General features: G+C 38.9%; 2 protein-coding genes across 2 annotated transcripts; both read right to left on the bottom strand.

The window, feature by feature from the left end:
* Window positions 1-828: 828 nt before the first annotated feature.
* On the bottom strand, window positions 829-1962 carry LOC110146187 (olfactory receptor 8S1-like). The gene has a single exon (XM_020906894.2). It carries the CDS (start codon window positions 1960-1962, stop codon window positions 1024-1026), a length of 939 nt encoding a protein of 312 aa, XP_020762553.1. The 3' UTR covers window positions 829-1023.
* Window positions 1963-12406: 10444 nt separating this feature from the next.
* Window positions 12407-13330, bottom strand: LOC110146140 (olfactory receptor 8S1-like). Its single transcript, XM_020906825.2, has one exon. It carries the CDS (start codon window positions 13328-13330, stop codon window positions 12407-12409), a length of 924 nt encoding a protein of 307 aa, XP_020762484.2.
* Between the last annotated feature and the right edge of the window lie 2660 nt (window positions 13331-15990).

A 15990-nucleotide genomic window follows, 5' to 3' on the forward strand; every position in this document is an offset into this window, starting at 1 on the left:
ACCCCAGCAAACCATCAGCCCCTACACAGTGACCAGTTGTTTGACAGCTGAGAGGTGAGGGACAAAGATGGTTTCAGGACTCCTGTGTGATGAGATCAAATTATTTGTCTAAGGCACATTGCCTACACTCTACACAGGGAAGATCTTGATGAGATCAGCTTATTGGAGAATATGCAAGTCTGAATAATGACTATGTGAGAAATAAAGTTTCTCGAGCCACAGAGCCTCCTTTTAGCCTCTTACACTGGTGTTTGGCCAGCACTATGCACATACGTGGGGGCTTTCCTGGTAGCCCAGTTGGAAAAGAATCCACCTGCAATGCAGGAGACCCTGGTTTGATTTCTGGATCGGTAAGATCCACTGGAAAAGGGATAGGCTACCCATTCCAGTATTCTGGCCTGGAGAATTCCATGAACTGTTTAGTCCATGGGGTTGCAAAGAGTCAGACATGACTGAGCAACTTTCACTTTCACTTTTCACTGCACATACATGAGTTCTTAGAAATTTTATCTGAGTCTGAGCTCCATCTCTGTACATTCATTGTCTCTCTGCAGAACTTTTAGCTTTTTATGCCTGTCTTCTATGGCCACCCAGTTGGACTTCTTTTATTTTCAACCCTCTACCCTTACTCATGACTTTTTTCTCTTGCAGATCCAGGACCCTGCATTCTTATCAAATGTATGTCTTTTAGCACTTTCTCCAGAGTCAGTAAAAATAATGATAGATTCATGAAACTAATAATTTTACTAAAACAGATGTTTCAAAATGAGAAAAATGGATCAATTTGTTCATAACAAAATTTTCTAGATTAAGGTGATTATTTAATAATTTGCTTTTCCTTTAAAAGAAAATAAAGGGAGCTTTCCTTCCTATAACTTTATGCCATTTTCTCATGTACCTCTAATGTAGGTTGTAGCATCTGACGTTGTAAGTACTCAAGAGTGCTCCTTACTACTGCAAACTCACCTAATGTCCTTTTCTATGCAGATTTATTCCAGTTCTTTACTATCCTATGTTTTCATTTCAGCACCTGATATGTTGCAAATACTTTTCCGAAGTTCTTTTCAGAGCCACCTTCACCTCCTTGTTTTTCAGACTGTAAATGAGGGGATTCAGCATGGGAGTGATGACAGTATATTGCACAGAGAAGATCAGTTCTGCAGGGGATCCTGAATTTGGCATGAGATGGCGAAGCAAACCTGAGCCAAAGTACAGTGTCACTGCAGTGAGGTGGGAAGAGCAGGTGGAGAAGGCCTTGCTTCTGCCTGAGGTAGAGCTGATACTCAGGATGGCGGTGATAATGTGGGCATAGGATAGGAAGACCAAGAGGAAGGTTCCCAGCCCATGGAGCAGAGTGGAACAGAGCAAGGCAATGAGGTTTCTAGAGATATCAGAGCAGGACAGGGAGAGAAGAGAGGGCATTTCACAGCTGTAGTGAGGGATGATTTTGGCTTCACAGAAGATCATGTTCAGAGCCAGGAAGATGTTGATGACTGCGTCCAGAAAGCCCAGGCCCCATGAGCCCCACACAAGCTGCATGTACAGCTGTTTACTCATGATCTGCCCATAGAGTAGAGGGTGGCAGATCGCGGCATAGCGGTCATAGGCCATCACTGACAGCAGACAGGCTTCGGTCCCTGCAGCAACAAACACAAAGAAGACCTGAGCTAGGCAGCCCTCTACCGATATCGTCTTCCTTCGGGACAGGAGGTTCTCCAACATCTTGGGCACTGTGACTGAAGAGAAGCAGATATCTACGAAAGAGAGGTGGCTCAGGAAGAAGTACATGGGTGTGTGGAGGTGGGAATCAGCCTTGATCACCAGCAGCAGCATCAAGTTCCCCATTATTGTCAGAAGGTAAATCCCCAGGAATAGCACAAAGAACAGAGCCTGGATGTGAGGGTTGGCAGACAGTCCGAGGAGGATGAACTCTGTGATGGTGCTGTGGTTCCTCAAGTCCATTTACAAAGGCCTTTCCCTAGAAATAATATAAACAGGCATGGGAGCCAAAAGTCTTTCCCCAGACCTCTCCCTTCCCCTGATAACAGGGGGTTTTCCTCGGTGACCTCAGGCTACACTGGAATTTTTCCATTGTATTTGTCCTCTGTTCATATCACCATTGTTTGTAAATGCTTTTGCTTTCTATTATGGCCTCAGTTTGTGTCAATCACTTGAAACAAAAAGATCAAGATATGATATCCATTTAAGAACATGCATATGAAGAGTAAATATATAAATGTAATTACTACAATGGGAACTCAAATTGAGATTTAGTGAAGGCCAATAATGACACTACATTGAGTGAATTTGACAATATTCTTAAGAAAGCAATATGATTGCTCTTGGAAAATGTTTCTAACAGATATTTAGTTTGCATGAATATGAAGTTTGTATTCAAAGGCTCAGAGAAAAATCAAGTTATATTTGGTTTAACATAATGGCAACCTGCTCCAGTATTCTTGCCTGGAAAATTCCATGAATAGAAGAACCTGGTGGGCTACAGTCACAAAGAGATGGGCATCAGAGATAGTGGCTAAAAATGTGGGCTCCTGCATCAGACTAGGTTCAAATTTCAGTTCCACCTCTAATTAGGTACTTGACTTTGTACATGATGCATAAAACGCCTTGCTTGGATTTCCTTATGTTTAAAATGCAAATTAATAACAGTACTAAGAAAGGTTCTAGGATTAAATATGAGATTATATATAAAGTTCTTAAAAAGCATCTACTCCTAACTGTCCATTACTGTTATTATTTGAGATTGTAAGTCTAGGCAAAAGTCACCTAAATTCTCACATATGGTGAAGCTCTATTAAAGACTGAAGTTGTTTCTGTTAATACTGCTGTTGTACTTAACTTTACATACCTGTATATACTTCATATACCTTATATACCTTTACCAAGAGAAGTGTATGAACACGGTTGTAAATTTTAGAATTATTTTGGAGGAGAGCAATTTGTAATTACTGTGGGTACTTTCACTCAGAAAGGAGGAAATAAAAGTATTTCCACTATATATATATGTGTGTGTGTGTGTGTGTGTGTATATATGTGTGTGTGTGTGTGTGTGTGTGTATTTTTTTTTAATGTAAGTATTTTCTACTGTAAGTATAGCTGTAAGACTAAAGGGATGACTGGGGGGAAAAATGGGTGGGACTCAGTGTGAATCCCTGGGCCCACCTGAAGGAGCATTACTGGGATGGCTGTGTTCCCAGGTCAGCTTGAAATCTCTAGGAAAGTCAGCAAGAGGAGTGCTTGAGAGGTTTCATGCTGCAGGAAAGAGTAGCAGCCAGGAAAGAGGACTCTGCTCAGTACCACACATTCTGGACCTCCCTCCAATACAGTGTAGCAAACAGGTTTGGAAATTAATCCTGTAGGACAGTGAGAGTTTGACTGAGAGCTCCTACCTTCTGTTGGAAATACCTACTGCAGCTACTGTCGGTCCCTTAGGAGCAAATCTCTACCCATTTTTTCTGCTCACATTCAGAGGCCTGTTTAAAATAGGAATAGAACATTCACTCATATTCCTCTTTTGCACAGATATTTAGATGAACTTTTGTCTTTCGTCCTTAGATACTGCCCTCATTCTCCATACCCCAAATTTCTCCTCCGTGGCCAGATTCTGTTCATGTCTCTCAACTCTGTTTCTTATAAGTCTTCGGGTCTTGATTACAAGGCTCTTTTTGCTTGAATGCTGAATATTTACCAGTGATTTCCAGCTTTGTTCTCACACCTGGAAGTCTGATCTTCGGTTACCCACAGGACTCATTGAGGTGGCTCAGTCAGTTTCCTGGTCCTGTCCATTCCCAGCAAGTCCAAAGCTCGGCCAAAGGGAAGTTCTGATTCCTACTCGGTAACTCCTTAGCCATAAGCCCACCTCAGAATCCTCCCCACTTCCCCAGAGCAGATTACCTGTACATCCTGTTGGATAAGGCACTCTGCTTTCCAGTGTGGCTGCAGAACTTTTATTTAGATTCATCTATTAAGAAGGAAGATGATTCATCTACCAAGAAAAAGTGATTTCTAAGTCTTGTATCATGGGAGAATTTATAAAATCCCAGTGATGATATGTTTCACTGAATTCTACACTAATAAACTTATATGGCCAGAGACCAGTTTCTTTCAGCGGGTCTCAACTACACCTTAGTTTTCTTTGTATGCAGTAGTATCACATCCCAGCCACACATAGTATTATTTGAGTTTAACCATTCCACAGAGCAGCTATGTTTAGGCAGCTGGCTGGTTTGATTCCTTGCCCTCAACAGCCCAGGAGGTGGTAAGGGCACAGCTTTTATATCACATAGTCACCATCTGAAGCTGGACTTAGTTTTCAAGGACTGTTTTCAACACTGAGTTTTATAAGGACCAAGGGGATCTCTTAGGTGTGCCCTTTGGAACGTCTAGGTGATGCAATAACCTTTAAATGTTAATTCTAAAATCACCTGAGCTAGTGGGAGTTAGAAATAAGAATGGCCAAAGGGGTCTTTATCTGGCTCCCCAGGCAGGAAAGGAATAGTTTACAAGTGACACTACAAGGGCTGTGTCTTCTCTCTGGCGAAATCACCTCCAGTTAAACTTGCTGTGTAAAAGTATTTTGTTGATCAAATAAGTAAAAAGACAGTAAAAGTTAATAAGGATAATCATTTTCTTAAATGAACTGTTCTAATTTTATTTACTTTGAGAGATCCAATCAGATTCCTAAGCAGGGCTGTGCTATAATTTGTGTGCTCCCATGTTTGGGAGCATTTAGGGGAATGCTTGTTAATAAGTTTATTATAGTCTAAAGTAGGAATAGTCTCATATAAACCAAAATTTCTATTTGTTTGTTACAGTGAGTTAAAACATTTTCATTCAAACTAGACTTTTGTGACCTAATAATTATTCCCTACTGTCACTTGCCAATTAAACTAGTAAGCAAAAGAAATATAATAGATGCTTGGGATAATTAAATGTACTTTTTTAAAGACATTTGATTTTTTTGGTAATCTATATGATATTATAATTTTATGTTTATTTATTTTCTCTTTACAGCCTTTGTTCTTATATGTCTCTAAGACTATTCGTGTATGTTGTTCAATTGCTTAGTTGTATCTGACTCCTTGTGGCCCCATAGACTACAGCATGCCAGGCTTCCCTGTCCATCACCAACTCCCGGAGCTTACTCAAACTCATGTCCATTGAATTGGTGATGCCTTCTGACCATTTCATCCTCTGTTGTCCCTTTCTCATCCTGCCTTCAATCTTTCCCAGCATCAGGGTCTTTTCCAATGAGTCAGTTCTTCACATCAGGTGGCCAAAGTATTGGAGTTTCAGCTTTAGCATCAGTCCTTCCAATGAATATTCAGGTTTGATTTCTTTTAGTATTGACTGGTTGGATCTCCCTGCAGTCCAAGGGACTCTCAAGAGTCTTCTCCAACACCACAGTTTGTAAGCATCTGTTCTTCAGTGCTCAGCCTGTTTATGGTCCAAATCTCACACCCATACATGACTACTGGAAAAATCATAACTTTGACTAGATGGACCTTTGTTGGCAAAGTAATGTCTCTGCTTTTTAATATGCTGTCTATAGTTGTTATAACTTTTCTTTCAAGGAGCAAGCGCCTTTTAATTTCATGACTGCAGTCACCATCTGCATTGATTTTGGAGCCCAAGAAAAGGAGATGCGATTTAAACCACAATGAGATACTATTATACACACACCAGAATCTGTTGTTTGTCCATTTAAAAATATTATTTAAAACGTATCCTCTTTTACAACTAAATTACTTGACATAATAACAAAAAATTAAGTTACTAATACTTCAATAATAAAGAGATAAAATGTGTAAAAATTATTTTTAAATGAAAAACATCATCACGAACTGGTCACTTTAAAAGAGCCCCCTCACTGAGGAAGGAAAGAATACCATCCGTCTAGCAGCCATCAGACTGCAACCACTCCCTACATTGAGCCCTGAGGAAACTCAGGATGTGAAAACACAGGATACTGGCTTCTGTGTTTTTTTTAAGGTTCTTATCAAAGAAATGATTTTAGTGAGCCCAGGCTCTTACATCTTCCCAACACAGAAAAGTGCTGAATTCCTTTACTTAAGATATATATATATATATATATATATATATATATATATATATATTAACTAACAATAATCTTTTGCTATTCAGACTACCTGCCCTTTATGTAAAACTCCTGTATATCTTGGGTTCCCTTCCCCTAACTTCCTTGGAGCAGTTCTCTCTTGCTGCTTCCTGGACTTGAGATCCTAAAACGTCCCACCAAATAAAATATAACAATAAAATGAAATAAAATTTCCTCTCAAGAATCTGTCCTGCCTCTATCTGCCTAGTAGGAACAGTCTTCAGATATGATAGAGGGGATAGCCTTGAGATCTATAGGATTGCCTTTATGCTATTATACTACTGTGTCCTTTCCTTTTAGGTATATGCCTGAGTCTTTAGTATTTTTTCTCTCAATCACTGTCATTCAAGTGATACTAGAATGCTGACTATGACCAGCCTCTTTCAGAGTGATAACAACAGATTACCCTATGACCCAGATCTAAGGAATGCTGACTCCTGGAGTTACACATATATATGGAGTTTATGCCCCAATTTAAGCCTAGGAAAGCAATAGAAATAGTCTATTATTCATGGAAGGTACATTCATGGAGGGTTACAGTGCTTATTGAATTTTCAAAAAAGTTTATTTTGGTTTTGGCAGCAATTAAGAAGAGGCTTCACTTGGGGGAGATCAACGATGAAGTTAAGAAAAACCATGATCAGACCAATTGTAATGAGGTGAGTTTGTTAAAGACCTTGAGAAATTGACTGCTATATATTAAGGTAGTTAAAATAGATAATGAAGAAAATATTTACAGAATAAATATAATTAGGAAGGCACAGGCTGTTTTATTATCACTAATAACCAAAGAAATACAAATCATAAAATTCATATTGTTTCTTGCTTTTCAAATTAGTACATTATATTTTGAAGACAGTGGTATCTAAGGCAAAGGAGAAACAGTTGTTAGCATCATTTCTGGCTTTAAACTGGGTCCACCATTTCAGAAAGCAGTCTGTCAATTTGTGACAAGAAACTCATCAATATTCTTACCAATTAATCCACTAAACCAGTTCAGGAGTGATTCTAACTGAGGAAATGCTGTGCAAAGAAGTCTAATAAAATGTTACTTGTAAGGGTGAAAGTCGAACTCAAATTGTTTTCTAAACAGTGTAAAGAAGAGAATTCTAAAAATGTAACAGTGAAATATGTTTTTAATGACATTCTCAGGAAATGGTTTGATCAACTATGAAGAAGATGCATAATAGAATGTTAAGATAACTAAAACTTATGTTTACTATGTCTTTGAATCAATATGGAAAAACTCTTACAACATTAAGAATTTAAGTTGGATGCACACTTGTGCAAATTCTATGATTGTTACTGGGCATAAAGTACAGAATATTATGAGAAATTGATTTGAACTTTTCCTCTTATGCCAGAATTGAAAGTAGGGCTCACAAAGAAAAAGCTATATTCTTTGTTTTTGTTGCTGTTCGGTTGCCAAGTCGTGTCCAGCTCTTTGTGACCCTATGGACTGCAGCACACAAGGCTCCCCTGTCCTTCACCATCTCCCAGAGTTTGCTCAAACTCCTGTCCATTGAGTCAGGGATGCTATCCAACTGTCTCATCTTCTGTTGCCCGCTTCTCCTCCTGCCCTCAATCTTTCCCAGCATCTATATTTTTATGACCAACAGTTGTGGTCAGATGCCTTTTCTATGGCCTTAGTAATAGTTGCCAGACCAGATCTGCCAGTGTTAACCACGCCACTCCTGTTTCCTATGTGTCTAAGAAATCTGGAAGATATTTTGAGAGAGTGCAGAAGTCTATGATATCTTCATCATGTGGAAAAGAGTGGTGTTTGATTTGGCCACAAAATTGTTTCCCATAAGATCATTTCCATGTCTATTTCAGACAGATGACTATTAGTAGGGTAATATGAGAGCTCATTCCTCTACTTGTAATAAGTAGAGGAATTTAAATTTTATAAATTTAAATTTATGTTTTTAATATTGGGAAATGAAAAACTTTATTAGTCATACAGAATCAAGTGATTATTACAGTGAAAATAAAATAAACTTCCAATAATTTGCTGTATATATTTTAGGTACACTGGTCACAGAGTAATCCCTTACTATAAGGAAATGAATGTGTGGTAGGTGCTATGATCAATAAGCTTATGTTCCAAAAAGTGTTACCAAATGTGAATAGAAACAGCTATGGGTAATGAAATATTTTTTTAAAAAACCACAGTTAGTATGTCATACATCAATGTCTGCCTATTGATAAATAATTTTAGTACTATATGACATCTAGGAGAAAATGTATGTGTAAAACCTATAATTTAATTATTCTTGAAGTTAATCAAATGCCAAGGAAAAATAAATGCTAAGATATTAAAAGGTATAATATGTTTCTATACAAAATTTGTGATATTACCAAATCAATGTATTTGGTAAAATTTATTATTTATTATTTTATTATTCAGTCGGTTCAGTTCAATCGCTCAGTCATGTCCAACTCTTTGCAACCACATGGACTGTAGCACACCAGGCTTCCCTGTCCATCACCAGCTCCCAGAGCTTGCTCAAACTCATGTCCATTGAGTTGGTGATGCCATTCAACCATGTCATCCTCTGTCATTCACCTTCTCCTCCTGCCTTCAATCTTTCCCAGCATCAAGGTCTCTTCTAATGAGTCAGCCTGTCACATCAAGTGGCCAAAGTTTTGGAGTTTCAGCTTCAGCATCAGTCCTTCCAATGAATGTTCAGGATTGATTTCTTTTAGGATTGACTGGTTTGATTGTATTATTATAGACAAAATTTATTATTAGAGAAAAGGAATTTAATAAGCCTCTTTTTGAGTAAATTGTTATTTTAGAATGGGCAGCTACTGAGAGGCTGGAACAGTTCTCCAAAGTTCAGAGGATGGAAATGGATGAAAGGGGGTCACCAAGAAGTGGAACAATTATACAATGGGTAGGCAGATATTATCAAATTATTCACTTTAAAAATTATGCTCTAAAATTATGATTTAAAATTGTTCACTTTAAAATTTTAAAAGAAGGCAGGAGGAAAAGGGGATGACAGAGGATGAGATAGTTGAATGGCATTGCTAACTCAATGAATATAAGTTTGAGCAAATTCTAGGAGATGGTGAAGGACAGGGAAGCCTGGTGTGCAGCAGTCCATGTGGTCACAGAGTCAGACACGACCAAGCAACTGAATAACAACAAAAATTATGCCCAGAACCCATGCTGTTTTACCATATTTTTAAAAAACTGTAATGACTTTTTTTTAAATATATTTTTTAATATTCAACTTTATTCATAATAAAAGGAATGTAAATGAAAGTTATGTTTAGATATTATTTCTCATCAGTCTAGCAAAAATCCAAAAGATTTTAGACTGATGTGATGACATCACCTTGAAGAAACGTTTTTTTTTTATACATTTCCATTAGGGGTTTTATTTTTTTATTTATTTTTTTTTTCTTTTTATTTTTTTTCCATTTATTTTTATTAGTTGGAGGCTAATTACTTTACATCATTGCAGTAGTTTTTGTCATACATTGAAATGAATTAGCCATGGATTTACATGTATTCCCCATCCCGGTCCCCCCTCCCACCTCCCTCTCCACCCGATCCCTCTGGGTCTTCCCAGTGCACCAGGCCCGAGCACTTGTTTCATGCACCCAACCTGGGCTGGTGATCTGTTTCACCCTAGATAATATACATGTTTCAATGCTGTTCTCTTGAAACATCCCACCCTCGCCTTCTCCCAGAGTCCACAAGTCTGTTCTATACATCTGAGTCTCTTTTTCTGTTTTGCATATAGGGTTATCGTTACCATCTTTCTAAATTCCATATATATGTGTTAGTATACTGTATTGGTCTTTATCTTTCTGGCTTACTTCGCTCTGTATAATGGGCTCCAGTTTCATCCATCTCATTAGAACTGATTCAAATGAATTCTTTTTAATGGCTGAGTAATATTCCATGGTGTATATGTACCACAGCTTCCTCATCCATTCGTCTGCTGATGGGCATCTAGGTTGCTTCCATGTCCTGGCTATCATAAACAGTGCTGTGATGAACATTGGGGTGCATGTGTCTCTTTCAGATCTGGTTTCCTCGGTGTGTATGCCCAGAAGTGGGATTGCTGGGTCATATGGCAGTTCTATTTCCAGCTTTTTAAGAAATCTCCTACCCAAAGCAATCTATAGATTCAATGCAATCCCTATCAAACTACCAACGGTATTTTTCACAGAACTAGAACAAATAATTTCACAATTTGTATGGAAATACAAAAAACCTCGAATAGCCAAAGTAATCCTGAGAAAGAAGAATGGAACTGGAGGAATCAATCTGCCTGACTTCAGACTCTACTACAAAGCCACAGTCATCAAGACAGTATGGTACTGGCACAAAGACAGAAATATAGATCAATGGAACAGAATAGAAAGCCCAGAGATAAATCCACGAACCTATGGTCACCTTATCTTCGACAAAGGAGGCAAGGATATACAATGGAAAAAAGACAACCTCTTTAACAAGTGGTGCTGGGAAAACTGGTCAACCACCTGTAAAAGAATGAAACTAGAACACTTTCTAACACCAAACACAAAAATAAACTCAAAATGGATTAAAGATCTAAATGTAAGACCAGAAACTATAAAACTCCTAGAGGAGAACATAGGCAAAACACTCTCCGACATAAATCACAGCAGGATCCTCTATGACCCACATCCCAGAATTTTAGAAATAAAAGCAAAAATAAACAAATGGGACCTAATGAAACTTAAAAGCTTTTGCACAACAAAGGAAACTATAAGCAAGGTGAAAAGACAGCCCTCAGATTGGGAGAAAATAATAGCAAACGAAGCAACAGACAAAGGATTAATTCAAAAATATACAAGCAACTCCTGCAGCTCAACTCCAGAAAAATAAATGACCCAATCAAAAAATGGGCCAAAGAACTCAACAGACATTTCTCCAAGGAAGACATACAGATGGCTAAAAACCACATGAAAAGATGGTCAACATCACTCATTATCAGAGAAATGCAAATCAAAACCACAATGAGGTACCATTATACGCCAGTCAGGATGGCTGCTATCCAAAAGTCTACAAGCAATAAATGCTGGAGAGGGTGTGGAGAAAAGGGAACCCTCTTATACTGTTGGTGGGAATGCAAATTAGTACAGCCACTATGGAAAAACTGTAATGACTTTTAAAAACTCAAATGGAGAATGACTGCCCTTCAGTTGCAGATCCAGGCAGGCATTTTTGGACCAGTAACCATCTTGACCCAAACCATAGCTAGTGGTTCTGTATTGTACCAGTGAGTCTGACTTTCCTTATTCTGTGTTTCCAGAGTGTTTCCCTCTCCAGTGATGTGTTTCCAGGTAAATCTTGGTAAAAGAAATTAGTAGGACTCCCCAGGAGCTGAAATTAATCTGTGAGCCACTGCTGGCAAGAAACGGAAGAGTCTGGGGAAGGTTTACATGAAACATCTATCCCTAAAAGCAAACTCAACTTTTCTTCAGAACCTTTATCTCTTTTACTTATATCAAAGGCCACTCAGTTGAAGTTCATTGTTTTCCTTCCTGTGAACTCCAAGTTTATGACTCTTTGCCCAATAATCTATATGTTCTTAATAGTAAAGTTATACTTAGTAAAAGTGAAAGTTGCTCAGTTGTGTCTGACTCTTTGCAACCCCATGGACTATACAGTCTTTGGAATTCTCCAGGCCAGGATACTGGAGTGGGTAGCCTTTGCCTTCTCCGGAGGATCTTCCCAACCCATTGATAGAACCCAGGTCTCCTGCATTGCAGGCAGGTTCTTTACCAGCTGAGCTACAGGGAGGCCCAAGAATACTGGAGTGGGTAGCCTACCCCTCCTCCAGCGGATCTTCCTGACCCAGGAATCAAACCGGGGTCTCCTGCATTACAGGCAGATTCTTTTCCAACTGAGCTACCAGGGAAGACCTTCTCAGTGCATTTTTCTAAATTCAATTTAAAGCCGTGATTCAATATACAAATACTTTACCTAATAAGACCAAAGTGAATATTTGGGGAGTACTGGGAACAATGAGTCAACGCTTTCATGACCACATTTTCTGGATTGAGATAGTTATTTAGTTCATCATTTCCCCGGTATTTAGACTACCCCAACATCTCTCTGCTATGTCTGTGCTCATTTCATATGCACTGCTAATTTATCTTGTAACATATCACTTTGCATAGAGCCAGGAAATTTTTCTTAGTGAGAACTCTCATAATGTCTAACTAGCATCATTTTATCCTGATTCTCCATTTTCCTCTGGCTTTATTTTTTCATCTGGACCATCACATATATTTTCCCAGTGTTCTTCTCACAGCTGCCTTTACTTTCTTGTTCTTCAGGCTGTAGATGAGAGGATTCATCATGGGAGTGACCACACCATACTGCACAGAGAAGATCAACTCCAGAGGGGATCCTGAAGTTGGCATGAGATAGCGGAGAAACCCAGAGCCAAAGAAGAAGCTCACTGCAGTGAGGTGGGACGAGCAGGTGGAGAAGGTCTTGCTTCGGCCTTTGGTGGAGCTGATGCTCAGAATGGTGGAGACAATACGAGCATAGGAAAAGACTATTGGGAAGAGGGTCCCAAATCCATGCATCAGGCTGGAACACAGCAGGACTGTGAGGTTGATGGAGACATCAGAGCAGGACAGAGGGAAGAGAGAGGGCACCTCACAGCTGTAGTGGCTAATGGTATGGTTCTCACAGAAGTCCAGGTTGGCAGCTAGAAGGGTGTTAATAAATGCATTCAAAGAAGCCAAACCCCAAGAGCCCCATACAAGCTGTACACACAACTGTTTCTTCATCATTTGTCCATAGAGTAGAGGGTGGCAGATGGCGGCATAGCGGTCATAGGCCATTGCTGAGAGCAGAAAGCACTCAGTTCCAGCAGTAATAAGCGCAAAGAAGCCTTGAGCCAGGCAGCCCCTTACTGAGATGGTTTTTGTCTCAGACAGGAGGTCCTTCAGCATCTTGGGCACAGTGACTGAAGATAAACAAAGATCCAGGAGAGAGAGATGACTCAGGAAGAAGAACATGGGCGTGTGAAGGTGAGAATCAGCCCTGACCACGAGCAGCATCATCAGGTTCCCCGTTAGTGTCAGGAGGTAAATCTTTAGGAACAACACAAAGAGCAGAGCCTGGATGTGTGGGTCAGTAGACAGCCCGAGAAGGCGGAATTGAGTGACGATGCTGTGGTTCCCCAAAGTCATTTGCACAGGTTATTCCCTAGAAATAATATAAAAAGGTGTGACAGCAAAGTTCTGATATCACCCAATGATTTTCGCAAAGCATTTATTCTCTTCTTGTATCACTATTATTCAGTAAACATTTTTGCTCTCTGTTAGGCCTAAGCATCTGGAATATAAAGATCATCAAGGGGTGGTTTCAGCTCTTACAATGGTCCCATTTCATGGAATAATATGAATTTAACACCAATAAATATTGGGTTGGTAAGAAAGTTCATTTGGATTTTCTCATAAGTTGGTATGGAAAAACCCAAACAAACTTTTTTGGCCAGCCCAATAATAACACAGTATTATTTATGTAATGGACAATACAATTGCGATTTTGAGAGGGTTCAGTAGTGACATTATATTGGGAATATTTGAGCACAATTTTAAAGAAGGTATCTGATTGAGCTTGGAAAACATTTACCAGAGACATGTGGTTTGCATGAACTGAGGCTCAAGACTGAAAAAAATCAAGCCATGTTTGGTAAAAAAATGAGTAGTTCTGAAAAACTAATGCCTAGGGCTTGAGTGGGCCTTGTTGATCTGTGGCTAACCATGTGGGCTTGTCCTTCGGACTAGGTTCAAATCTCATCTCTACCACTGATTAGCTGTGTGACTTTGTGTAAGATACATAAAACCTTTTGCCTCATTTGTCTCATGTGTAAAATGCAGTAAATAACAGCATTGTGGACAATGGTTATCTGGGAGGAAGTTCTGTAGAGAATTTTGAATAAACTCTGAGTTACTAATGGATAAGAAACCAGTTTGGGCCCAATTTTTAAAGATGTGTATTAGACAGCCAGACTTGCCTATTTGTCTCAAATCTTTGTTATGGTAATATTCTTAATATTTCCAAACAAGAAAGAAATACAACATGTGTTCCAGTAGCAGATGTCTGAAAAATAAAAATAAATATTAGAAGCATGGGGAAAAAATCACAGTACTGTGGAGAGTTTGGAGGTAAATATTAACTTATTATTATTTTTTAATTTGGCTGCACTGCATTTTAGTTGTGGGATGCAGGATCTTTTTTCAGTTGCAGCATGAGAACACTCAGCTGTGGTGTGTGGGATCTAGTTCCCTGACCAGGGATCAAACCTGGGCTCCCTGCATTGGGAACATGTATTCTTAACCACTGGACCACAGGGAAGTCCCTAAATATTAACACATATAAAACTCTTCAAAGGAACCTATTCCTATAAGAAACTATTCAATGACAGTATGAAATTATAACACATTATTGTTTATTATAATTAGATATATTTATTAAAATATATAATTGGAATATCATTTAGCCTTAGAAAAGAAGGGGATCCTGTAATTTTGCAAAATGAAAGAATCGAGAGGATATTATGATGCATGGAATATGCCAGACACAGAATGAAAAATACTGCATGATCTAATTTGTCTGTGGAATCTAAAAATGTGAAATCATAGAGTCAAAGAGTAGAAAGAGCATTACCAGGGACAGGAAGGTGGGGAAATGGAGAGGTATTGGTACCCATAAAGGGTACAGACTGAATTATGTAGGATGAATAAGTCTTGCAGCCTATTGGACAATAGTTAATAATACTGCTCTGTATACTGAAAAAGAGAAAGATGAAGAGACTGGCTCCATCTCCACGGATTGATGTTCTTCTCTTCCTGGATAAGTGAAGAATTGAGCCAGAAAGGGGAGTAGAAACAGATGGCAGGGCACAGAAAGTGAATAGGAGTGGCATGACAACAGAGGAGAGGCCTGCATCCTAAGAAGGGTGTTTTTAAAAAGCATGAGTATCTGGTGCATCAGAAGGACACTCAGAAGGTCTCTGGGCTTGAACAGGTATGCCTCTCAGACAGAGAATTAAATTCATACCCGGCAGAGTAAACATTCTTACTCAAATCTCTTTTTATCCCCTAACAATGGAGAATCTACACTTAGAAGTGGGAGAAAGAAAAGATGTTTGGGAGACAGACAAAGCCATTTTTCTTTGTTTCAAGTGCTGGAGTGGGATGAGGAGCAAAGGACTGAAAAACTCTCTCACCCACTGCAGATCCCCACAAAAGCCCAGATCAAGCCTGGGCAGGTGCAGTGTGCATTGAGTTTGAGATTAAAATATCGGTGTGCACAGACTTTTAATAATTGCAAATAACTGGGAAGTTGTGAATAATTCTTAGGGATCATTAAGGGATGGAAAACTAATATTGGATAAAGCAAGGGGGAAAACAGACATTGAAAAAATAATTAGCTGTTGAGTTAAGACCTGCTTGATGATCTAGTCATATATATATGACTCCCACCCACTCTAGCCGTACACACACCATGTTTTAAAAATATTTGTTGACTACTTTTTAATTTTATATCATTCTGCATCTTTTATTTTTAGTCATATACATATATTATTTTGTCAGTTAAAATAAAGTGTATCTTTTGTGGAAAAATCATTATTATTTCTTGAGATTGAGGCAAAAGTCAAATACATTCTCATATGTTGTGCGTGCATGCTAAGTTGCCTCAGTCATGTCCAACTCTTTGTGACCTTATGGACTATAGCCTGCCAGGCTCCTCTGTTCATGGGATTCTCCAGGCGAGAATACTAGAGTGAATTGCCATTTCCTTCTTCAGGGAATCTTCTTGACCCAGGAATCAAACCCACGTC

Source organism: Odocoileus virginianus, chromosome 24 (assembly GCF_023699985.2).
Source record: "Odocoileus virginianus isolate 20LAN1187 ecotype Illinois chromosome 24, Ovbor_1.2, whole genome shotgun sequence".
Taxonomy (NCBI): Eukaryota; Metazoa; Chordata; class Mammalia; order Artiodactyla; family Cervidae; genus Odocoileus; species Odocoileus virginianus.